Genomic DNA, 24600 nt, shown 5'->3' on the forward strand with positions numbered 1-24600 from the left:
AAACATCCACGAGGCTCAACCAGCACGCTGCTCTTTTTATCTCTAGCACTAATTACAGCAGCCCCACCCAACCACAGGGGGCCTCACTTATCTCCTGTAATAATCCTTCAGTTGCTCTCTCCTATGCATTACTCTACGCATGCGTGGGTCCGTCATAAGTTCTTGGTTCAGAATCCAGGGATGATAAGGATGATTGATCTCCTCCTGGGCTGTCTGCCAAACTCCCCTCTTCCCTGCTACTCACGTTTCCTTCGTCAGAGGAGACTTCGTTGGGAGATTCTATCGGGAGCAAAACAGGCCCCCACATCCACCCCACATTCCTTGGGACAGGAGCTGGGCCAGAGCAAACCACAACTAGCTGTTTTTCCCAGCCTCCCCAGCTGGTAAAATTCTCCATTCAGCAGGAATTCTCATTAACTGTGTTTTATTCTTTGGGCCGCCATTTTAATTATGTGCTGGGTATATTTATGATTGTGTTAACCTTTTGCGATGCCAGATACCTTGAGTGAAAGTCAAGCTGGGATATATGCACCAGTGCACTTACTGTCCTTGTTGTAAAGTTCCCTTTTATCAGTACCCATCGTATAAACAAATGTTATATCTATGTATATTACCAATACATACTTGACAAGATAAATAAATAATTGCATCCTAACCCATTGATCCAAACCATAAACTTTAATTACTTAATTTATGCCAGGTCTTTTATGAAAGACCTGAATATATTTTCCAGGGACCTCGCCGGGTCTATGAATTTATGCTGCTAAAGGCTTTGTAGCAAACATATTTATTTATTGGTTAATATTAAATCAGCTCTTTGCCTTTTCACATGAATAGCAAAAGGCATAATAAAAGTCAAGGAGAAAAGCATCGATTGAAAATATATGCAGATTTTTTTTAAACAAAACTAATAGCCGCAGTCAACTTGAAAACGTAGCTGAGTTAAAATATGGACCTTAATATAAAACAATTTTTTTTTTCCATCTCAATATTTCACCTTAACCATATAGCAATCTTGAGGGCGGTGGCTCAGAAAAATTGCACAGAAGTTCCTATATGGCTGATCCAGAGATTTCTGTTGAAAAATGGCTGGAGGCAAAGTTAAACCCTGGTCTCTCTCCCCGTAAATCAAGGTTAAGGAACCTCTAGCATTTATTTATTGCTGAACTGCATTAACAGCAGCTGCAGCGAAAATGCAAATTGTTGAAATAATGCTGGGAAATGTAGTTTAACAATGCTTGGAGGGATGGAGGGATCTTGACAGACTTGATCGCTGGACCCCATCTAACAAAATGAAATTCAATGTAGAGAAAAGTAAAATCTTAGGCAAAAACACCCCCCATATAATACAGGACACATAAACTGGGTGAAACCAGGCTTAATAGCAGTAATTGTGAGAGAGATCTTGGAATCATAATGGAGAAACAATTATTTAGGAGCCAACAGTGTGTGGCAGCAGCCAAAAATCCCAATGCAATCCCACTACGGGTGTAGGTTCTTCTGTTTGGGCAGGGGGTTGGACTAGATGACCTACAGGGTTCCTTCCAACTCTATAAATCAGAGTTTATTGGCAGGTCTGTGTTAGCAAAAACTTCAGAAGAGAAGGATTTAGGGGTAGTGATGGTAGGGAAAGCAGGTAGAATTGCTTGGCTGCATAGCTAGAGGTATAATTATTATTTATTAGATTTGTATGCCACCCCTCTCTGAAGACTAACAAGTCCTCTCCGAAGACTAACAAGCAGGAAGAGGGAGATTGTGATCCCGCTGTATAGAGTGCTGGTGAGACCCCATTTGGAATAATACTGTGTTCAGTTCTGGAGACCTCGCCTACAAAAAGATATGGATCAAATTGAATGGGTCTGCAAAAATGGTGGAAGGTCTTAATAAGCATCAAATTGATCAGGAAAGACTTAATGGACTCAATCTGTCTAGTCTGGAGGACAGAAGGGAAATGGGGGACATGATCGAAACATTTAAATATGTTAAAGGGTTAAATAAGGTTCAGGAGGGAAGTGTTTTTAATAAGAAAGTGAACACAAGAGCAAGGGGGCACAATCTGAGGTTAGTTGAGGAAAGATCGGAAGCAACATGAGAAAATAATATTTTACTGAAAGAGTAATAGATGCTTGGAACAAACTTCCAGCTTAACATCTCATTCCAGCCAAGGATATGATTGCATGATTGTAGTTAGAATGAATGTGAATGCCTGGTTTTTATATATTTGGGATTTTAATAATAGTTTTAGGCTTGGTTTTCCATTGCAATATGTTGCACTGTATTTTATTCTCATTTATGTATGCCGCCCTGAGTCTGCGGAGAAGGGCGGCATAGAAATCCAACCAAATAGATAAATAAATCAGTGTGGCCAGGCTGAGGTAAGAGAAGGGGGATAGGAAATGACAGGCCTCTGTGGGGCAATCCTGAGGGAGAGAAGGCGAGAGGAGAGTATCACTGGGGCCAGCCTGAGGGAGAAAAGGGAATAAGATAGGAGAGGCCTCTGTGAGGCAATTCTGAGGGAGAAAGGGGAATAAGATAGGAGAGCCTTCTGCGGGGCAATTCTGAGGGAGAAGGGGGAATGAGATAGGAGAGGCCTCGGCGGGGCAATTCTGAGGGAGAAGGGGGAATGAGATAGGAGAGGCCTCTGTGAGGCAATTCTGAGGGAGAAAGGGGAATAAGATAGGAGAGCCTTCTGCAGGGCAATTCTGAGGGAGAAAGGGGAATAAGATAGGAGAGGGCTCTGTGAGGCAATTCTGGGGGAGAAGGGGGAATAAAATAGGAGAGGCCTCTGTGGGGCAATTCTGAGGGAGAAAGGGGAATAAGACAGGAGAGACCTCTGTGAGGCAATTCTGAGGGAGGGGGAATAGACAGGGGAGGCCTCTGTGGGGCAATTCCGAGGGAGAAGGGGGAAGAAGATAGGGAAGGCCTCTGTGAGGCAATTCCGAGGGAGAAGGGGGAATGAGATATGAGAGTCCTCTGCGAGGCAATTCCAAAGGAGAAGGGGGAATGAGATATGAGAGTCCTCTGCAGGGCAATTCTGAGGGAGAAAGGGGAATAAGGTAGGGGAGGCCTCTGTGAGGCAATTCTGAGGGAGAAAGGGGAATAAGATAGGAGACACCTCTGTGAGGCAATTTTGGGGGTGAAGGGGGAATAAGATAGGGGAGGCCTCTGTGGGGCAATTCTGAGGGAGAAGGGGGGAATGAGATAGGAGAGGCCTCTGAGGCAATTCTGAGGGAGAAGGGAGGAATGAGATAGGAGAGGCCTCTGTGAGGCAATTCTGAGGGAGAAGGGGGAATGAGATAGGAGAGGCCTCTGTGGGGCAATTCTGAGGGAGAAGGGGGAAGAAGACAGGGGAGGCCTCTGTGGGGCAATTCTGAGGGAGAAGGGGGAAGAAGATAGGGGAGGCCTCTGTGGGGAAATTCTGAGGAGAGAAGGGGACATGCTCGATCACATAGTTTTGTAGAGATCAAGCATATTCAGCTAGCATAACATAAAAATTCCATCCCCCAAAGCTCTTTATTCATTAAACTCAAAGGGAAAATCTGTGCCATTTTGGATTTTTTTTTTTAGGTGTTGTTTCTAATTTCATTTTAAAAAGTTCACTATGTGCAATTTGCTGTTGACTCCTTTTGCTGATCTGAGTTTTTGTTTCTATCTTTAGGCTCCACGAAGCTGAGAAATCTCCACCAGTGATGAATCAGGTAGGCTGGGCTCTCTATTCTTTGAGATGCTGCCTAGAAATAATAATTATAGAGGTCGTCTCTTTGGTGCGAAATAGCTTTTAACCCACGGAACAGAATAGAATTGCATATGCTCAATACTGGAAGGATGACAAATCTCCAGTGGAAAATATTGATTGGCAAGATATACAGGTGTGCAGAAATGAACAAATTGACCACAGAATTGAAAGGACAAAATGAGTCGGACTATTATAAGGTTTGGACAAAATGGTATAATGGGAAAGATGGGAAAGATATGACGGGAAAGATAAGATGGGAAAAAGACTAAGAAATGGGACAATGGAAAGATATACAGTGATACCTCGTCTTACAAACACCTCGTCATACAAACTTTTTGAGATACTTCTTACAAACTATTTTCACCTTACAAACCCACCGCCGCCGCTGGGATGCCCCACCTCCGGACTTCCGTTGCCAGCGAAACACCCTTTTTTGCGCTGCTGGGATTCCCCTGAGGCTCCCCTCGCTGGGAAACCCCACCCCCGGACTTCCGTGTTTTTGTGATGCTGCAAGGGAATCCCAGCAGGGGAATCCCAGCAGCGCAAAAACGGGCACTTCGCTGGCAACGGAAGTCCAGAGGTGGGGTTTCCCAGCGAGGGGAGCCTCAGTGAAATCGCAGCATTGCAAAAACACAGAGGTCCGGAGGTGGGGTTTCCTATGGAGGGGAGCCTCAGGGGAATTCCAGCAGTGCAAAAACGGGTGCTTCGGCTGGCAAAAGGGGTGAATTTTGGGGGAATCCCAGCAGTACAAAAACAGGTGCTTCGGCTGGCAAAAGGGGTGAATTTTGGGCTTGCACGCATTAATCACTTTTCCATTGATTCCTATGGGAAACATTGTTTCGTCTTACAAACTTTTCACCTTAAGAACCTCGTTCTGGAACCAATTAAGTTTGTAAGACAAGGTATCACTCTACTATACAGGGTGCATTCCAAAAGTAATGCAATTATTTTTTAAAAAGTAATTTATTGAACAGATTTGCACAAACACTTAAAATTCTTCACTGTCCTTGGGCCTCTACACAGTTTTTCCAGCAACTCTGCCATGACCGGTACACAACCTGGAAAGCATCTTTGGGGACCTCTCGCAAGGTCTTCGTCACAGCTGATTGGATCTCTTCTATGGATGAAAAATGGGTTCCTTTCAGGGCTGGGAACAAAAAGAAGTCTGCTGGGGTAACATCAGGACTATAGGGGGAGTGGGGGAGTGGTGGCACCTGGTGTTTGGCCAGGAACTCACAGACCCGTAGCGTGTTGTGACAAGGCACGTTTTTCGTCCATAGAAGAGTTCCAATCAGCCATGATGAAGACCTTGTGAGAGGTCCCCGAAGACGCCTTCCAGGGCATGTACTCCAAGATCCACTGCTATTAAGAGCCTACAGAGAGGGGCGGCATACAAATCTAGAAACATAGAAGACTGACGGCAGAAAAAGACCTCATGGTCCATCTAGTCTGCCCTTATACTATTTTTTTTGTATTTTATCTTAGGATGGATATATGTTTATCCCAGGCATGTTTAAATTCAGTTACTGTGGATTTACCAACCATGTCTGCTGGAAGTTTGTTCCAAGGATCTACTACTCTTTCAGTAAAATAATATTTTCTCATGTTGCTTTTGATCTTTCCCCCAACTAACTTCAGATTGTGTCCCCTTGTTCTTGGGTTCACTTTCCTATTAAAAACACTTCCCTCCTGAACCTTATTTGACCCTATAAGATATTTAAATGTCTCGATCATGTCCCCCCTTTTCCTTCTGTCCTCCAGACTATACAAATTGAGTTCATTAAGTCAGATTGAGTTCATTAAGTCTAATAAATAATTTATTTATTTATTTTATTTATTTATTTTGTCCAATGGACAATAATACACAATGAAGGCTATAGAGGTTATACTCGAGTAAAATATATTAGAGAACAAATAGAAGTGAAAATTTAGGAAGAGAATATATCCATTAGAGAATAGGATATTATGAGAGTAATATAAGAATAGAATAGAAGAATAGTAGATACGATATATGAGATATAGGAGAGACAATAGGACAGGGGACGGGAGGCTATGTCTTCTACAGGGCTCCGGTGCTTAAAAATCTATCTTTTAATCTATTTATTTATTTTATTTATTTATTTTGTCCAATACACAATGAGTGTTTTAGTGGGTATATATCTATATACACATAGTAAAATACATGATGAAAGTTATAGAGGAGATACTCATAGTAAAATATAGATATAGAAGAAGAAGATATAGTAATAGAACATATCAATGAAAGAATAGAAGAAGTGATATGGGAATAGAAAAAAGGTATAGGAGATATAGGAGAGCAATAGGACAGGGGACAGAAGGCACTCTAGTGCACTTGTACTCACCCCTTACTGACCTCTTAGGAATCTGGATAGGTCAACCGTAATAATAATAATTAAGCCTGGTTTCCCCCAGTTTATATGTATACTTTTTTTGTGGATGGGGAGGTTGCCTGAGTGTAGAACGTGACTTTTCTCTACATTGAATTTCATTTTATTACATAGGGCCCAGTGTTTGTCTGTCAAGATCCATTTGGGTCTTGAGTCTATCTTCTAGATGCAGCATTCCAAGTGTGGCCTTACTACCCTGTTTCCCCAAAAATAAGACGTACCCCGAAAGTAAGGCATGTCAGAGGTTTTGCAAAATTTGCTAATATAAGGCACCCCCCGAAAATAAGCCGTAGTCAAGTTAACATACGGTACGGTGGAAAAACATACGGTTCCATTCAAAGCTGTTCATAGCGGTACCATAATAATGTGGCGTCCCCTGCTGGCCCCTTCCATCGCTTTGTACCGTCCAGTACAGCAGACACAGTCTGCTGCTGTCTCACCGCCATTACAGTCTCCACTACAGTGCGTAGACTGTAGCTCCTCTGGTGGCCGGAAGCTGCAATAGCGGGAGTATACTGCTGTACCATATAAGTGCCGTCGTTTGTGTGGGCGGGTGCCATACTGACAGGTACCGTACCGTAATCAGTGTACCATACGGTACACTTTCTTTGGGGGGTGTCAGCTTTTCTCCCTGTGAATTTGTCTTATTTGAGAAATATAAGGCATCCCCCCAAAATAAGACGTAGCACAACTTTTGGAGCAAAAATTAATATAAGACAGTGTCTTATTTTCGGGGAAACATGGTAAGCCATTATAAAGTGGTATCAATGTTTCATGTGATCTTGATTCTGTCCTTTTGTTAATGAAGCCTAGGACGGCATTGGCAATTTTGGCAGCTGCAGTACAATGGTGGCTCGTACTTAAGTAATTGTCCATTAGGACTCCAAGATCTCTCTCAAAGTCACAACTATTGAGCCTGTTAACTTGGAGGAATTATTTTCATCCTAAATTAGTGTAACTTTTTTGCACTTGGAGAGAGAAAGTGTGATGAGCCTAGCCAAATAGGCCATTATCCTGTGATTAATTGTGTTATTTTTTTCCAGAGGATCAGTGTATTAAAATAGAAAAAAAGATAGCCTCATTATCCTAAGAACATAAATCTTTTCAGTACGGCAGTTTTTCTAAGAGATGGTACAAATTTTCCTAAGCCTTCGGTCTGTACTTTGAGAGTTGGGATTTTTTAAAAGTGTAAAAAAAAAGAGGTTTTTTTTAAAATGAGTTTTAGATTATTAACCACAGAAGCAAGAGGTAAGTAGAACTAATAATTAAGAAAGAAAACAAAAAAACAAACAAAGGAGAAAGCAAAACTTAAATGTACAGAAAGAAAAGGAAGGGAAAAGAAATATAAAGGAATAACTTCTGAATTTTTTGTATAATTGATAGGGTATAAATTTAAAATAAACTCTTAAGTTTAAAACATAATGTTTGTTTGTTTTTCATTTATCTCCTCGATCCACAGCTCACATTAGAGCACCATCTTTCGGCTGTGGCGAGGGGGGTGTTTGCCCAGGTTCGCCTGGTGCACCAGTTGCGGCCCTATCTGGACCGGGAGTCTTTGCTCACAGTCACTCATGCCCTCATCACCTCGAGGTTCGACTACTGTAACGCTCTCTACATGGGGCTACCTTTGAAGAGTGTTCAGAAACTTTAGATCATGCAGAATGCAGCTGCGAGAGCAATCATGGGCTTCTCTAAATATGCCCATGTCACATCAACACTCCGCAGTCTGCATTGGTTGCCGATCAGTTTCCGGTCACAATTCGAAGTGTTGGTTATGACCTATAAAGCCCTTCATGGCATCAGACCAGAATACCTTAGGGACCAACTAACCTCAGATTGTGCCCCCTTGTTCTTGGGTTCACTTTCCTATTGAAAACACTTCTCTCCTGAACTTTATTTAACCCTTTAACATATTTAAATGTATGTTTCTTCGTGTGTTTTAGCCTCCAGTCCCCTCTCTCCTCTGCACTCAACGTCCTTTTTTATAATGTGGTGACCAAAACTGGATGCAATACTCCAGGTGTGGTCAAACTAAGGCTTTATAACGTTGTATTAGTACCTCACTTGATCTTTATTGTATCCCTCCATTAACACAATTTAAGATTGCATTGGCTTTTGGGGCTGCAGCTACACACTGTTGGCTCATGTTTAGCTGGTTGTCCACTAAGACTCCAAGATCCCACTCACAGTCACTGCTATTATGCCTGGTTTCACCCAGTCTATAGGTATAATTTTGGGTATTTTTACCTAAGTGTAGAATTTTACTTTTCTCTACATTGTGTTCTGTTGGGCTCTCTGGCAGAATCCTCCCAAAAATTCACAGGTACAAATTTCAGACAAACACACATTTGAAAATTCAAAACAATGTTCTTTATAATGAAAATTCATTTAAACCAAGCCTTCTTTTGGTATAGCAAAGATCACTCATCTCCAAACAAACTGGTAATTTGTACAAGTCCCTTATCAGTTCTATGATACTTAGCTTGCAGCTGTGAGGCAATTCACAGTCCTTCTTTTTCACAAAGTGAAACACACTTTGCCCTGGTTTAGTTTCAAAGCGGGAAAAATCAGCACACAAAAGGTCAAAGTCAGTAAAGTAGTCAGGAAACACAACGATCAGATAATCCTCCACAATGGCCAAACCCACAGGCTGCTCTTTATAGCAGCCTCACTAATGACCACAGTCCCACCCAACCACAGGTGGCCTCATTTTCTTTGATAATAATCTCTCAGTTGTTGTTGCCTATGCATCGCTCTCCGCATGCATGGCTGTATCATTAACTCTTGTTCTGAATCCAAGGAGGAGCTAGATAATTGATCTCCTTCTGAGCTGTCTGCCCCACTCTCCTCCTCCCTGTCACTCATGTCTTCTTGGTCAGAGGAGCCTTCATCAGCAGATTCCACCGGGGGCAAAACAGGCCTGTAGCGTGTGGATGTCTCCCCCACATCCACAGTCCTTGGGGCAGGAGCTAGGCCAGAGCTAACCACAACACCTAAGGCTTTATACAGTTGTATCAGTACCTCACTTGATCTTGATTGTATCCCTCCGTTAACGCAATTTAAGATTGCATTGGCTTTTGGGGCTGCAGCTACACACTGTTGGCTCATGTCTAGCTGGTTGTCCATTAAGACTCCAAAATCCCATTCGCAGTCACTGCTATTAAGCCTGGTTTCACCCAGTCTATAGGTATAATTTTGGGTATTTTACCTAAGTGTAGAACTTTACTTTTCTCTACATTGAATTTCATTTTGCTTCTCTCCTTGATCAGATTTCACCTGTTCCTTCTCGTCACATTTTCGATAAGGAAAAAAAAATCCATATTTTTCTGTTTCACACAGATAATCCGGAACCGCCTTCTACCGCACAAATCCCAGCGGCCGATAAGGTCCCACAGAGTTGGCCTTCTCCGGGTCCCGTCGACTAAACAATGTTGTCTGGCGGAGCCCAGGGGAAGAGCCTTCTCTGTGGCGGCCCCGGCCCTCTGGAATCAACTCCCCCCAGAGATTAGAACGGCCCCCACCCTCCTTGTCTTTCGCAAATTACTCAAGACCCACCTTTGTTGCCAGGCATGGGGGAGTTAAGATATTCCTTCCCCATGGCCATTACAAGTTATGTATGGTATGTTTGTGTGTATGTTTGGTTTTTTATAATAAGGGTTTTTAGTTGTTTTATTAAATTGGATTGTTACATGTTGTTTTTTATCATTGTTGTTAGCCGCCCCGAGTCTGCAGAGAGGGGCGGCATACAAATCCAATAAATAATAATAATCCAATAAATTAAAAAAACAGCAATAAAATTCAATCAATGTCTTTTCTCAAAAATTTTCTCTCTAAGCTTGAAATATTCTGAAAGCTGGGTTTTATTTTGTTTTTTTGCTCTCTCTTCTCTACTATAGAGTCATCATGGCCTGTTCGCACTCAAAACACTTAATTTAAACAGGGCGAGGTGGACTTCCTAAACAAGGAAAGACCAACCCTAACATTATGGGGAAGAAATTAAATTGGCTTAAAGTGCCCCCGGCTCACTTTTGCAGGCCATAATTCAGACCTTTTTGAAAGGAAGCTTTGACAGTTTGAACAGACTTAAATGGTGGAAAATGCAACATAGGCCAAAGTAAATTTTGTAACCTGCTGATTTTTCCCCGAAGTTGATCGGGAAAGAACTAAATGGACTAAAATGTAAGTAAAGCACTTACCAAATCAAGCCGTATTAAAAGCTAGGAGGAAAAAATGAAATTACGGGGCTAGCAGGTCTTAAGTGGAGACAGAAAAGCATTCCCTAAATTGGAGGAAGCTAATTTTAAAATACAGTGGTACCTCTACCTAAGAACACCTCTATTTATGAACTTTTCTAGATAAAAACTGGGTGTTCAAGATTTTTTTTGTCTCTTCTCAAGAACCATTTTCCACTTACAAACCCGAGCCTCCGAAACTGTAACCGGAAAAGGCAGGGAGAAGCCTCCCTGGGGCCTCTCTAGGAATCTCCTGGGAGGAAACAGGGCCAGAAAAGGCGGGGAGAAGCCTCTGTGGGGCCTCTCTAGGAATCTCCTGGGAGGAAACAGGGCTGGAAAAGGCAGAAAGAAGCCTCCGTGGGGCCTCTCTAGGAATCTCCTGGGAGGAAACAGGGCCTCCACCCTCCCTGTGGTTTCCCCAGTTGCTACGCATTATTTGCTTTTACATTGATTCCTATGGGAAAAATTGCTTCTTCCTACAAACCTTTCTACTTAAGAACCTGGTCACGGAACAAATTAAGTTCATAAGTAGAGGTACCACTGTACAAGCTTTGGGGGGAAAAATACCCGGTCCTTTATAAACAATCCTCAACTTACAACCACAATTAGAGCAGTTCCCAAGTAATGTGGTCATTAAATGAGACACACCTGATTTTACCAGCTTTTTTCCCCCATGGATATTAATATCCACGAGGTTGTTAAGCGGATCTGGTTTCCTCCGTTGCCTACTTGTCTGAAGCAGGCTGGGATCACATGACCTCGAGATGCTTCAATTGTCCTAAATACAAGTCCCCAAATTTTGATTATGTGACCATGGGGAATGCTGCAACAGTCATACATGCGAGGATTGGTCATAAACACTGTTCCCTCTAAGCTGCGTGACGGCGCAGTGGCGCAGCCAAACAACAAACTTCCGCGCAGCACTTTTCAAGTGCCGTGCAATGAAATTCACTCCACGAGCACGCCGGTCACCCAGGTCACGGTGCTTTCTTTCTCCTGAAGTTTATTTATTTATTTATTTATTATTTAGATTTGTATGCCGCCCCTCTCCGCAGACTCGGGGCGGCTCACAACAAAATAAAAGAGTTCATGACAAATCTAATAATTATAATTTAAAATATTTTTAAAAAACCATTTACTAAGCAAACATACATACAAACATACCATGCATAAATTGTATATGCCCGGGGGAGATGTCTCAGTTCCCCCATGCCTGACGACAAAGGTGGGTCTTAAGGAGCTTACGAAAGGCAAGGAGAGTAGGGGCAGTTCTAATCTCTGCGGTAGCTGGTTCCAGAGAGTCGGGGCTGCAACAGAGAAGGCTCTTCCCTGGGGCCCGCCAATCGACATTGTTTAATTGACGGGACCCGGAGAAGGCCCACTCTGTGGGACCTAATCCGTCGCTGGGATTCGTGCGGCAGAAGGCGGTCTCGGAGATATTCTGGTCCAATCCCATGAAGGGCTTTAAAGGTCATAACCAACACTTTGAATTGTGACCGGAAATTGATCGGCAACCAATGCAGACCGCGGAGTGTTGGTGAAACATGGGCATACCTAGGTAAGCCCATGACTGCTCTCGCAGCTGCATTCTGCACGATCTGAAGTTTTCGAACACTTTTCAAAGGTACCCCCATGTAGAGAGCATTACAGTAGTCGAACCTCGAGGTGATGAGGGCATGAGTGACTGTGAGCAGTGAGTCCCGGTCCAGATAGGGCCGCAACTGGAGCACCAGGCGAACCTGGGCAAACGCCCCCCTTGCCACAGCTGAAAGATGTTTCTCTAATGTGAGCTGTGGATCAAGGAGGACGTCCAAGTTGCGGACCCTCTCCGAGGGGGTCAATAATTCCCCCCCCCCCCGGGTGATGGACGGATAGGTGGGATTGTCCTTGGGAGGCAGAACCCACAGCTACTCCATCTTATCAGGGTGTGGGTGACCACCCTCCTCCTTCCCATTCAACCCGGTCTGCCCCCCCCCCTTTGAAGATGCTGCAAAGTCCCTGAGGGGAACGATATCTTCAAAGGGACTTAGAGCAAGCCCAGCCATGGGGAGTCACTCACAAACGTGAATCCTAGAAAGAAAACTTGGACACATTTCTCTCCGGGTGAAATGACACAGTATTGAGCTGTGCACCTCCTTTTATTGGGGGGCCTATGCAAATGGGATAGATTATACGTACATGTCAAGTGATATACAAACATCCAATAACGTAACTCTAAGATATGACACAACTTCCAAGTCCTTCCCATCTCCATATGGCACGTAACTAGTTTCTACTGAACAAATGTCTCTCATGGCCTATTTGTTTGTTTGTTTGTTTGTTTGTTTGTTTGTTTATTCATTCGATTTTTATGCCGCCCTTCTCCTTAGACTCAGGGCGGCTTACAACATGTTAGCAATAGCACTTTTTTAACAGAGCTAGGCTATTGCCCCCACAATCTGGGTCCTCATTTTAGCCACCTCGGAAGGATGGAAGGCTGAGTCAACCTTGAGCCGGTGATGAGATTTGAACCCCTGACCTTCAGATCTATAAGTCAGCTTCAGTGGCCTGCAGTACAGCACTCTACCTGCTGCGCCACCCCAGCTCTCAATTTCCTGGGCCCCTTTGTTGTTAATACGGCTATCTCCTGTTTACCACAAAGCAAGGTCTTTTTATCGCAGTCTTCGTCCTGTTTACCCCAGGGAATGTAAATTGTGTCTTTTGATCACACAGTTCTTTTCCTGTTGACACATTCTTGTTATTCGAGGAGAGCCACTGAATCGTTTTATGGCCAGTCACTTCCTAAGCAGATTTCACCAGAAATGCAGACTCACTTTGTGACCTACGTGCAGTCCTGTTCCTGGCTAATGGAATCGGAGTGTATAAGGCATTTGTTGTTAGAAGTCCAGATATCAAATCCTATCCTAACATGCTATGGCAGCTACACCCCTTCCTTACTCTGGTCTCCCCAGTGTCTCTCACCTCACTCCCCCTTAAAAACACCCAGCCTTGCAACTGCAAATATCTCAGTGCTAACAGATATTTTTTCCCACCAACTGCAGAAGATAGTGCTAATCTTTTAATAAAAGTTCCCATTACAATAGAATCTGTCTGGACGGACTATAATAGATCTAGAAATACAGCTTGCTAATATTAGCAGAGACAGTAATCACACCGAATGTTGGGAATTATTCAGCATTTCAGGAGTAGCATTGTTTCCCATCCCTGATGCAGAATTTTAACAAATGAACTTCTGTCTGCTGGAATGCAACTTTAAAAACAGGGATGTCAACCAGCTTGCAGAGTTATCCTTTAGGAATGGAATTGGAATAATAGGAGCGGCTTCGTGGCTTTACTTGATTCTTTTGCTCATTTTTTTTGATTTCGCAGTGGCAGCCTGTCACAAACAATATTAAACCTTGAAAGCCTGTTTAGCATTTCATTCATTTTTTTTTTAATTTATTCATTTGTCCAATACACAAATACATAGGAAGAAAAATAGACACGTGATAATATAAAAGAGGGTGAAGGTGAACTTAGAGGAGAGGATATATGAAAGAAAGAAAATATATATGATAAGTGAGAGAAAGGAAAGACAATTGGACAGGGGACAAAAGGCACACCAGTGCACTTATGTACGCCCCTTACTGGCCTCTTAGGAACCTGGAGAGGTCAATCGTGGAGAGTCTAAGGGAGAAGTGTTGGGGGTTAGGGGTTGACACAATTGAGTCCGGTAATGAGTTCCACGCTTCGATAACTCGATTGTTGAAATCATATTTTTTACAGTCAGGTTTGGAGCGGTTCGTATTAAGTTTGAATCTGTTGCGTGCTCTTGTGTTATTGCGGTTGAAGCTGAAGTGGTCATTGACCGGTAGGACGTTGCAGCATATGATCTTGTGGGTAATACTCAGATCGTGTTTTAGGCGCCGTAGTTCTAGGTTTTCTAGGCCCAGGATTGTTAGTCTATTTTCGTAGGGTATTCTGTTTCGAGTGGAGGAGTGAAGGGCTCTTCTGGTGAAATATCTTTGGACATTTTCAAGGGTGTTGATGTCTGAGATGTGGTATGGGTTTATCTTAGGCGAGCCGAAATTGGAAAATCCAGCTGGTGAAATTGGAGCTTGTGCTCTGAAAAAAAAGGCCCTAAATCTGCCTTTTCCCACATTCCTTATACCAGTGATGGCGAACCTTTTTTTCCTCGGGTGCTGAAAGAGCGTGTAGGTGTGCTATCGCGCATGTACAAGTTCCCACACTATAATTCAGTGCCTGGGGAGGGCGAAAACAGCTTCTCCCACCCCCCCCTGGAGGTTCACTGGCTGGGGAATTCTGGGAGTTGAAGTCCAAATATCTTCAAGTTGCCAAGGTTGGGAAACACTGGTATAAGACTTCCTGCCTTAAGCACAGGGTTGGACTAGAAGACCTTCAAGGTCCCTTCCTACATTTCTGTTATTCTGTTAACTAGGAATTATTGGGACAGCAGAAGTAGCTAGATAAAGGAATGAGGCACGCCCCAAAAAAGATTCCTTTTTGCGGCGAAAATAATTCTCAAAATATTCGTCATCCCCAGCTAGGAATAATCCCAAATCCTCGCTTCTTTTTGCTGCTTTTGATGCCCCAAATAGGAGTTTCATCTTGCAGCTTAAAATCCTCTTCTTCTTTTTTTGCAACTCAGCAGAGTTTTCAAGCGAATGGGGAAACGGGCTTAAAAAGTTCCAAATTTGGAGAAATTTCATCTCCACCCCCCACCCGCACTCAAGCTGGAAGATAAAGAGGGGGGTAAACCAGTCCATAAATTTGTGGCCCTGAATGGCCTTATCAGCTTTTTTCAGATACAATTTGTAGAAGGATTTTTAAAAAAAAGAATAATAATAAATAATAATAAAATAATAATAATAAATAATAATTTATATAATAAAAAGGATAATAATAAAAAAGGATAGTAATAAAAAAGATAATAATAATAAAGGATTATTATTATTATTATTATTATTATTATTATTATTATTATTAATTAGATTTGTATGCCGCCCCTCTCCGAAGACTCAGGACAGCTCACAACAATAGTAAAACAGTGTACAGTGAACAACTCTAATATTTAAAAAATTGGGCTGCAGAGGGGGAAAAAATCTGGTAGCTGAGTTAAGTTTTATGTTTCATGGTTTGTGGCTGTCCTCAACTTATGACGCGTTGCTTAAATCAAAATGACAGGTAACCCTCTACAGCAGTGATGGTGAATAGTGATGGGCGAACCCAACGGTGTTCGGGTTCAGCAAGTGCGGACGAACTTCACGCAAAATTCATCCGAACCTGAACCCGAACCTGAACGGTCCGTGGCGCCAAAGCTCCCCCCCCCACCCGGAATCCCATCGTTTTTTATTTTTACGGATTTTTTATTTTTATTTATTTTTATTTTTATGAAAAAAGACCTCCCTTTGCTTGCAGCGCCACTGCGGCGTCCTTTTTTTCGTAAAAAAGAAAAATATTTTACATGAAAAGGCTTCCCTTTGAAGGAGCTGGGGAATCTCTCCCACGAAGAGATTCCATGGAATCCAGGAAGAGATCACCATGGCGTCCTTAGCAACCTGCCGGTATACGTGATGTCAAAGCTCCGCCCCCGGAATCTCTTCGTGGAAGGTATTCCCCAGCTCCTTTTGTGCCTCCCTCCCAGCCTCCCGACCGTCTGACAGCTCCCCGGTGTTTGCCTTCCTCCGCCGCCACCGGCGCCCGGCTCCTCCTCCTCTTCTCAGCAGATGACAGCCAGGTGGTGGCTTTCGCGATGTTCGGCACGAGCGCCAAACCGGAGCACGAATTTTTTAAAAAATTCAGGTTCGGATCTGGCATGCCGAACACCACAAAATTCGGTACGGACCCAAATTGTGCTGGTTCGGTTCGCCCAACACTAATGGTGAACCTATGGCATATCAGAGGGCATGCAAGGTGTTGCTCTATGTCAGCTTCAGTGCACATGTGCGCACTGGACAGCTGATTTTCAGCCTTGGAGAAGGCCATTTTGCCCTCCAGTAGCTTCAAGGAAGCTTCCCTAAAGCCCTGGGGTGTGAAAAATGGCCCCACAGGCAAACCAGAAATTCATTCCTCTGCACTTCCGGTTTGCCTGTGGGGCCATTTTTTCACCGTCTCAGGCTTCAGTGAGGCCTACGTGAAGGATCAAGGGGTGTGTGTGCACTGGGTGTTTTTCTAAACGACAAGAGTTCACACACACAAACACACAAGCGAGCCTTCCTCCCCTCCTCTACCACCCCATCCCCAAAACTCCATATTGTTTATCGTACGGAACGGAAAGTCGTGGAGAGAAGAATCTGTCCCTTTTCACAAAGATTGCTGGCTGTACAGAATATTTCTCTCTCTCTCTCTCTCCTCTCGTTCCCGTCTTCCCAAAAGGTTTTATGAAAAGGCCCAGCTGCGCAAAGAGACGAGCGTGAGTTGTATTTTTAGAGAGAGGCTTTTGAATGGCTCCATTGTGCGATATTTTTTTTTGCTGAGCCAACCAAGCCGTCCCCGCCCTGCCGTCCCACTACTAGACAGTTGTGCGCGTCTACCGCAGCTGTCTGCGGAAACGGGGCAGTGACAACTTTGCTCTCACAATAGAGGCCTGGCTGGCTTTGTTGTTTGGAAAACTGCCCACCCCGATATCCATTCCTGGGGCTGCAGAGAAGAGCAACGAAGATGATAACAGGGAATATTGGACGCTAAATCGTAGGGTGAACCAGAATAGCCGAGTTGGAAGGGACCTTGGAGGTCTTCTAGTCCAACCCCCTGCTCAAACAGGAGACCCTATATCATAAGGGATCCAGGGGAAGAGTCTTCTCTGTGGCGGCCCCAACCCTCTGGAACCAGCTCTCTCCGGAGATTAGAATTGCCCCCACCCTCCTTGCCTTTCGTAAACTCCTTAAAACCCACCTCTGCCGTCAGGCATGGGGGAATTGAGACATCTCCCCCGGGCCTATACAGTTTATGCATGATATGTTTGTGTGTATGTTTTTGCTTTTTAATAAGGGGTTTTTAGTGACTTTTAAATTATTAGATTTGTTGTATATTGTTTTATTGTTGTTGTGAGCCGCCCCGAGTCTGCGGAGAGGGGCGGCATACAAATCTAATAAATAAGAAGAAGAAGAAGAAAATAGCTTAGGGTCAAACTGCGGTGAAAACTGCTGTGGCCTAGAGGCGGAGCTCTTGCTTCACAATCAGGAGGTTGTGAGTTTGATCCTCAGTAGAGGGAGATGTAGGGTCCCCTTATTATTATAGATACATAGAAATATAGAAGATTGATGGCAGAAAAAGACCTCCTGGTCCATCTAGTCTGCCCTTATACTATTTCCTGTATTTTATCTTAGAATGGATCTATGTTTATCCCAGGCAGGTTTAAATTCAGTTCCTGTGGATTTACCAACCACATCTGCTGGAAGTTTCTTCCAAGCATCTACTACTCTTTCAGTAGACTAATATTATTATTATGATGAGTCATATTTGCCTACTTTCATGAATTTTGATCACATAACCATGGGAGAAGCTGCAATGATGATAAGTGTGAAAAATAATGGCCATAAGTCACCTTTTTCAGTGCCGTCTTAACTTCAAACAGTCACTAAAGTGGAGAACTCCCTGTATAAGGTTGAGCAGGGGGCTGGAGTAGAAGACCTCTGGATTTCCTTCCAAGCCCTAGGATTCTGTGCTTCTATATTCTTGCAAACTGTAAACCCTGGGTCCTGTTGCAAGGCATGCTGGGAGCTGTGCCTGGTGGAGCAAATACACACATGCATACACAACACAACACAACACACACACAATCCCCATTCTAAAGCCAGCTCACTTAACGGGGGAAAGTGGCAGAATTAGAATCGCAGTCCCTCCAGATTTACGCCTTCTTTCTTAGCCATATGTTGTTTATCCATTTGCTCACTAAGAAAATCTGCCTTCCGCCCTAGGTAGACAGATTGAAGCCGGTTGGTGTTAAGATCTTAAATCTTAATTTAAAAGCAGCGGGGGGGGAGAACTCGCGTTATATTTGAGGATTTAAACCAGAGTTTTTCAACCCTTAGCCATTTTTAAGAGGTCAGAACTACAACTCCCAGAATCCTCTTTGGGATTGGTTGCCTAGGTTGTTTTTGTGCAGATGTTTCATGAGCCAAATAGCTGTCCTGTCGGGCTCTCTGGTAGACTCCTCCCAAAAATTCACAGGTACAAATTTCAGACACACACACGTTTGAAAATTCAAAACAATGTTCTTTATAATGAAAATTCCCTTAACCTAAGCCCTCTTTTGGTATAGCAAAGAGCACTAGTCTCCAAACAAACTGGTAATTGGTACAAGTCCCTTATCAGTTCTGTGATACTTAGCTTGCAGCTGTGAGGCAATTCACAGTCCTTCTTCTGTCACAAAGTGAAACACACTTTGCTCTGGTTTAGTTTCAAAGCGGGGAAAAATCAGCACACAAAAGGTCAAAGTCAGCAAAGCAGTCACGAAACACAACGATCAGATAATCCTCCACAATGGCCAAACCCACAGGCTGCTATTTATAGCAGCCTCACTAATGACCACAGCCCCACCCAACCACAGGTGGCCTCATTTTCTTTGATAATAATCTCTCAGTTGTTGTTGCCTATGCATCGCTCTCCTCATGCGTGGCTGTATCATTAACTCTTGTTCTGAATCCAAGGAGGAGCTAGATAATTGATCTCCTTCTGAGCTGTCTGCCACACTCTCCTCCTCCCTGTCACTCATGTCTTCTTGGTCAGAGGAGCCTTCATCAGCAGATTCCAACGGGGGGGCAAAACAGGCCTGCAGCATGTGGATGTCTCCCCCACATCCACAGTCCTTGGGGCAGGAGCTGGGCCAGAGCTAACCACAACAATAGCTAACATCATCAGTGCTAGAAGGGAGGGAAGCTTGCAGAGGGAGGGAGAGAAAGAGAAGTGGAGGATATTTATTTATTTGCTTACTTATTTTATTAATTTGAATTTCTAGGCTGCCGTTCTCCAAGAGACTCAGGGTGGCTTACAAGATTAAAAAAACTGTGTTCAGTTCTGGAGACCTCACCTACAAAATGATATTGACAAAAATTGAACGGGTCCAAAGATGTGCTACAAGAATGGTGGAAGGTCTTAAGCATAAAACGTATCAGGAAAGACTTAATGAATTCAATCTGTAAAGTCTGGAGGACAGAAGGAAAAGGGGGGACATGATCGAAACATTTAAATATGTTAAAGGGTTAAATAAGGTTCAGGAGGGAAGTGTTTTTAATAGGAAAGTGAACACAAGAACAAGGGGACACAATCTGAAGTTAGTTGGGGGAAAGATCAAAAGCAACATGAGAAAATATTATTTGACTGAAAGAGTAGTAGATCCTTGGAACAAACCTCCAGCAGATGTGGTTGGTAAATCCACAGTAACTGAATTTAACTGATATATGTTTATCCCAGGCAATTTAAACATGCCTGGGATAAACATACAGTGATACCTTGTCTTACAAACTTAATTGGTTCCGGGACGAGATTCTTAAGGTGAAAAGTTTGTAAGACGAAACAATGTTTCCCATAGGAATCAATGGAAAAGCGATTAATGCGTGCAAGCCCAAAATTCACCCCTTTTGCCAGCCGAAGCGCCCGTTTTTGCACTGCTGGGATTTCCCTGAGGCTCCCCCCCATGGGAAACCCCACCTCTGGACTTCTGTGGCAACGGAAGTCCGGAGGCAGGGCATCCCAGCTGCGGCGGTGGGTTTGTAAGGTGAAAATAGTTTGTAAGAAGAGGCAAAAAAATCTTAAAGCACAGGTTTGTATCTCGAAAAGTTTGTATGATGAGGCGTTTGTAAGACGAGGTATCACTATATCCATCCTAAGATAAAATACAGGAAATAGTATAAGGGCAGACTAGATGGATCATGAGGTCTTTTTCTGCCGTCAGTCTTCTGTGTTTCTATGTTTCTATGATATAAACAGAGAACAAAGTCCCAGGAGAAGGGCGGCATAGAAATCTGATTGATTGATTGATTGATTGATTGAATCAATCAATCAATCAATCAATCAATCCCCCACTCCCTTCTAGCATCTGAGGTTAGTTGGGGGGAAGATCAGAAGCAACATGAGAAAATATCATTTTACCGAAAGAGGAGTAGATGCTTGGAACAAACTTCCACCAAATGTGGTTGGTAAATCCACAGTGACTGAGTTTAAACATGTCTGGGATAAATAATAGATCCAGCTTGTGTCCAGGATGCGAGGGATCAGTCAATATTTTCACTGCCTTCTTTTTGACTTGTGCAGTATTCAGGTTCTCAGTGGAAGGCAGGTTGGCAGCCATTGTTTTTTCTGCAGTTCTGCAATAAAATGTCTTTTTTCTTTTCTCTTCCCCCCTTCTCTCCCTTTCCGCCACGGCTCGCTCAGGACACCGATCCCAACAACGTGGCCTACGCGGATCTCAACTTCGACAAGGCGGCCCAGAAGAGACCCTGCCCGGGGGTGGAAAGCCCCCTCCAGTCGGAATACGCCACGCTCCAGGCGGTGCAGCAACCGTTGCCCAATGACAACAATGTCACCTACGCGGACTTGGATATGGTCCAGCTGAACAAAGCGCCCAAGCGGCCGGCACCCAAGGCCGAGGAAGCGAGTTCGGAGTACGCCAGCGTCCAGGTGCAGAATAAGTGACGTCCAGGAGATGTAGCGGCCGCTTAGGGGCTCGGAAGGACCCTCTGACCAGCGGGGGCTTGGGGGAATCTTCTGCTAGGGCTTGGACTCTCTATGTTGTGCTACTCCTACCCACGGGTCTCGGCGGAGGTTCCTTGGACAACTGTTTGGTGCTACTCACAGCTGCATCCTGGGGGTGGGGGGTTGAGCTTCTTCCTTCCTCGCTCGCCGAACGGACGGAAGATGCCGCGCGACGGATCTAACACGGCTTTTTCTCACCAAGCACCTCCACTCTCTTCCTCATCGTTCGTCAACACACCGCCAAGGACAAGTGGACCGCAAGAGGCCTGTGGGCGCAGGACGGTTGCTATGTCTGGCTCTTCCTAACGGGAACTCTTCTCGTTGGCCTTGGAGATCGCCAAGCTGCTGAGATGCCACCTTGAGATTCTTCCTTCTCGGAGCCTGGCCCCGTCAGCTGCCCCGGCACCCCCTTCAAACTGAAACTGACCTTTGGATTGGGCGCTGCTCCCTGTCCGAGGTCTTGGATGGGACTTCAAGGAGAAGGGGAGAAAGAGGAGGGCTTCTGGGCAGAGGAAGTCTCCATTTGGGGCTAGGAGGTTGTCTCTCTCACTTTGCTTTACTCTAACCCGCAGGTACTTCCTCGGTTTCTCCTTGAGAAGACGTGCCTCTTTAGTTGAGTTAGCTTCAGTCAGGCTTTTGCTGGCAAGGCCACGATCCATAGAAAACCTTCTTCAGTGTCCTTCTTCTCTTTCCTCTTCCTCCTCTTCTTCTCCTTTTCTTTCACCTCCTCCTCCTTCTTTTCCTTTTTCTTCTTCTCTTCCTTCCTCTTTCTCCTCCTCCTTCCTCTTCTTCCAATTCTTCTTCTTTTTCTTCCTCTTCTCCTCCTTCCTCTTCTGACTCCTTCTTCTTCTTCTTCTCCTTCCTCTTTCTCCTCCTCCTTCCTCTTCTTCCTCATCTTCTTCCTGTCCTCTTCTTCTGCTCCTTCCTCCTCCTTCTTCTTCCTCTTCTTCCTCTTCCTCCTTCTTCTCCTTCCTCCTCCTCCTTTCTCTTCTTCTTAGTCTTCTCCTCTTTCTCCGTCCTCCTCTTCTTCCTCTTCTTCTTCTCCTCCTCCTCCTCTTGCTCCTCCTCTTCTCCTCCTCCTACTCTCCTCCTCTTCTCCTTCCTCCTCCTCCTTTCTCTTCTTCTTAGTCTTCTCCTCTTTCTCCATCCTCCTCTTCTTCTCCTCCTCCTCTTCCTCCTCTCCTCCTCTTCTTCTCCTGCTCCTCCTCCTCCTCTTCTCCTCCTCCTCCTCCTTTTCAAATCAACATTTCTTCCCTTAAGGACTTCTCATATGAGGAGGCAACGGACCACGTGAAACTGCCTCAGTGGTCTACTCGGGCCTTAGGAGATTTAGGAGCCTCACTGAATAATCGCTTGGGTTCCTGACCCATCCACGATCTTCGTTACTAGCCTTCTCCCATAGTAAGCTAAGAGTAACTCTTTAACGGTAAAGATCTCTGTGTGTGCCTGTGTGTGTGTATGTGTGTTTGTGTGTGTTTCTGAAAGGTGGCTCTCCATTCTCCTTCCACCATCCTCGTGGAAAAGACAGCACGTCTCCAAGATAGGTTTACACACAGAGGTCTCCAAACTTGGCCATTTTTAAGACTTGTGGACTTCAACCCAGAATTCCCCCCTGGTGGTAAGATCTTAAAACTTCATTGAACAGATTAACAGAATTGGAAGGGATCTTGCGGGTCATCTAGTCCAACCCCTACCCAAGCAGGAGACCCTACATCTACATAGGATCAAACTCACAACCTCTTAATTGTGAGGCAGGAATTTAAAAGGAGCGGAGCGAGAAATTGCATTATAGTTGAGGATTTACATGACCACAGATTTAAACCAGAGCGTGGCTGGCTGGGGAATCCTGGGAGTTGAAGTTCACATGTCTTAAAAGTGGCCATGTTTGGAGACACCACAACCCCTAGTCTACAGCATCGCACACCACATCTTCTCCGTAGCTCCACCATAGACGTTCACTCATGAATTTGGGTAGATGTTGAGAAAGACAATTGTTGACCTTGAGAATGAGTCTGGCTGGGGAACCCTGGGAGTCAAAGTCCATGTGTCTTCAAAGTGGCCATGTTTGGAGACACCACAATCCCTAATCTACAGCATTGCACACCACGTCTTCTCCGTAGCTCAATTGTTGACCTTGAGAACGAGGCCGGCTGGGGAATCTTGGGAGTCGAAGTCCATGTGTCTTAAAAGTGGCCATGTTTGAAGACACCCCAGTCTACAGCATCGAACACCACGTAGCTCCACTGTAGACGTTCACTCATGAATTTGTCTGGTGCCTGTCAAAAAAAGACATTGAGGCTAGAAGCTTTGGGAGGATGGGGCTGTTGGTTGGATGCCTTCTCGCTCTCCCACGAGGACGGAGCTTTGGGAAACATCTCCAGATGAACGGAGAAGAAAAGGGGCTCTCTGTGGCTTGACCCAACATCTTTAGGGGGGTCAACCCACCCCTTTATTTTCATGGTTTCTTCTCTTCCAACCTGTCATATCCCTGGAGTCGATTTTTTTTTCTTTCCCCCTTCATTTTTTAAAAAAATCACTCATTTATTTATTTTCTTTTTCATTTTCGTTCTGGAAGGGAAGGAGAAGACAGCCCCTCAAACTACGGAGGGTCCGTTTGCCAAACGTACGGGTTGGGGGATAGGGGGTGTTGCCACCTCACAAGCTGCTGCTGTGCTGCCCAGGGGTGACTGTTCCACATTATAACTGTGTACTCCTTTTACAACTAAACAAGAAAAAAAATGCCGATATTTGTGTACGTTCTTTGTATAAGTGAGTGTAGTACTGTGTACTTAGCACTAGTGTGAAAAGAGAATCGGGGGGGAAAAAACAAATCGAAAGGGCCCGAGCGCTGGGCAAGACAAGTCCACTCAAAGGTTGGTTTTCCCCAGGCCTGATGCCCTCTGAGATGAGGCCCAGCTGGGGAAAGGCTGCTCTGAACCTTCACAACCAACTTTCTGTGGCTCTTGGTCACCCAAAATCTTCTTGATGGGTTTTTCAAGATCCTCCATGTTGTGTGGTCCTCCTTAATGATAATGTTTAGGGACAATTTTGGTGGACATGGAAGGACAGAGGGAAGCAGAAGAGATGTCTTCCGACATGCTTGTCATATCCACTTTGCAACCAATGTCCCATCTTGAAGGACACAAGAAGACCTCAAAAGGTCCCAGGAAGGGAAATGGATCACCTTGAGGGATCTGGCATTCCTCCCAAAGGCAGAAGATCCCTCTCTCACACCTTCCCTTTGTCCTCTGTTGCTTTAGACAAACCTTTGAAGGCTTTCTTTATCTTGGGAGGGCCTCTTTTGCACCATAGCTCATTCAAGGTCACATCTCAGATGGAGTTGACCCTCCCTTGGAGGTTCAACCTGGTAGAGAACCAGGGGGAGGGGGATTTGGGGGCTCCAGTTACTGCCGAAGTCCCTACTTCTTTTCTTAAAACTGCCACGGGAGAAGTCATCTCTGTATTAAGGATCTCAAAGGGAAGATGTGGGAATGGAATTCAGGAATCCGGGCAAGCTATCAAATCCTCA

General features: G+C 44.4%; 1 protein-coding gene across 3 annotated transcripts in view; it reads left to right on the top strand.

The window, feature by feature from the left end:
* LOC139163570 (tyrosine-protein phosphatase non-receptor type substrate 1-like) overlaps window positions 1-23814 on the top strand; it is a 165603-nt gene extending 141789 nt beyond the window's left edge. For all 3 annotated transcript variants that reach the window (XM_070744415.1, XM_070744417.1, XM_070744416.1), the window contains exons 8-9: window positions 3659-3698; window positions 20751-23814. In XM_070744415.1, coding sequence (XP_070600516.1) covers window positions 3659-3698; window positions 20751-21011 — 301 coding nt within the window. In that variant the 3' untranslated portion in view covers window positions 21012-23814. The remainder of the gene's footprint in view (window positions 1-3658; window positions 3699-20750) is intronic.
* The last annotated feature ends 786 nt before the right edge of the window (window positions 23815-24600 follow it).

This window comes from Erythrolamprus reginae, chromosome 3 (assembly GCF_031021105.1).
Source record: "Erythrolamprus reginae isolate rEryReg1 chromosome 3, rEryReg1.hap1, whole genome shotgun sequence".
Classification (NCBI taxonomy): Eukaryota; Metazoa; Chordata; class Lepidosauria; order Squamata; family Dipsadidae; genus Erythrolamprus; species Erythrolamprus reginae.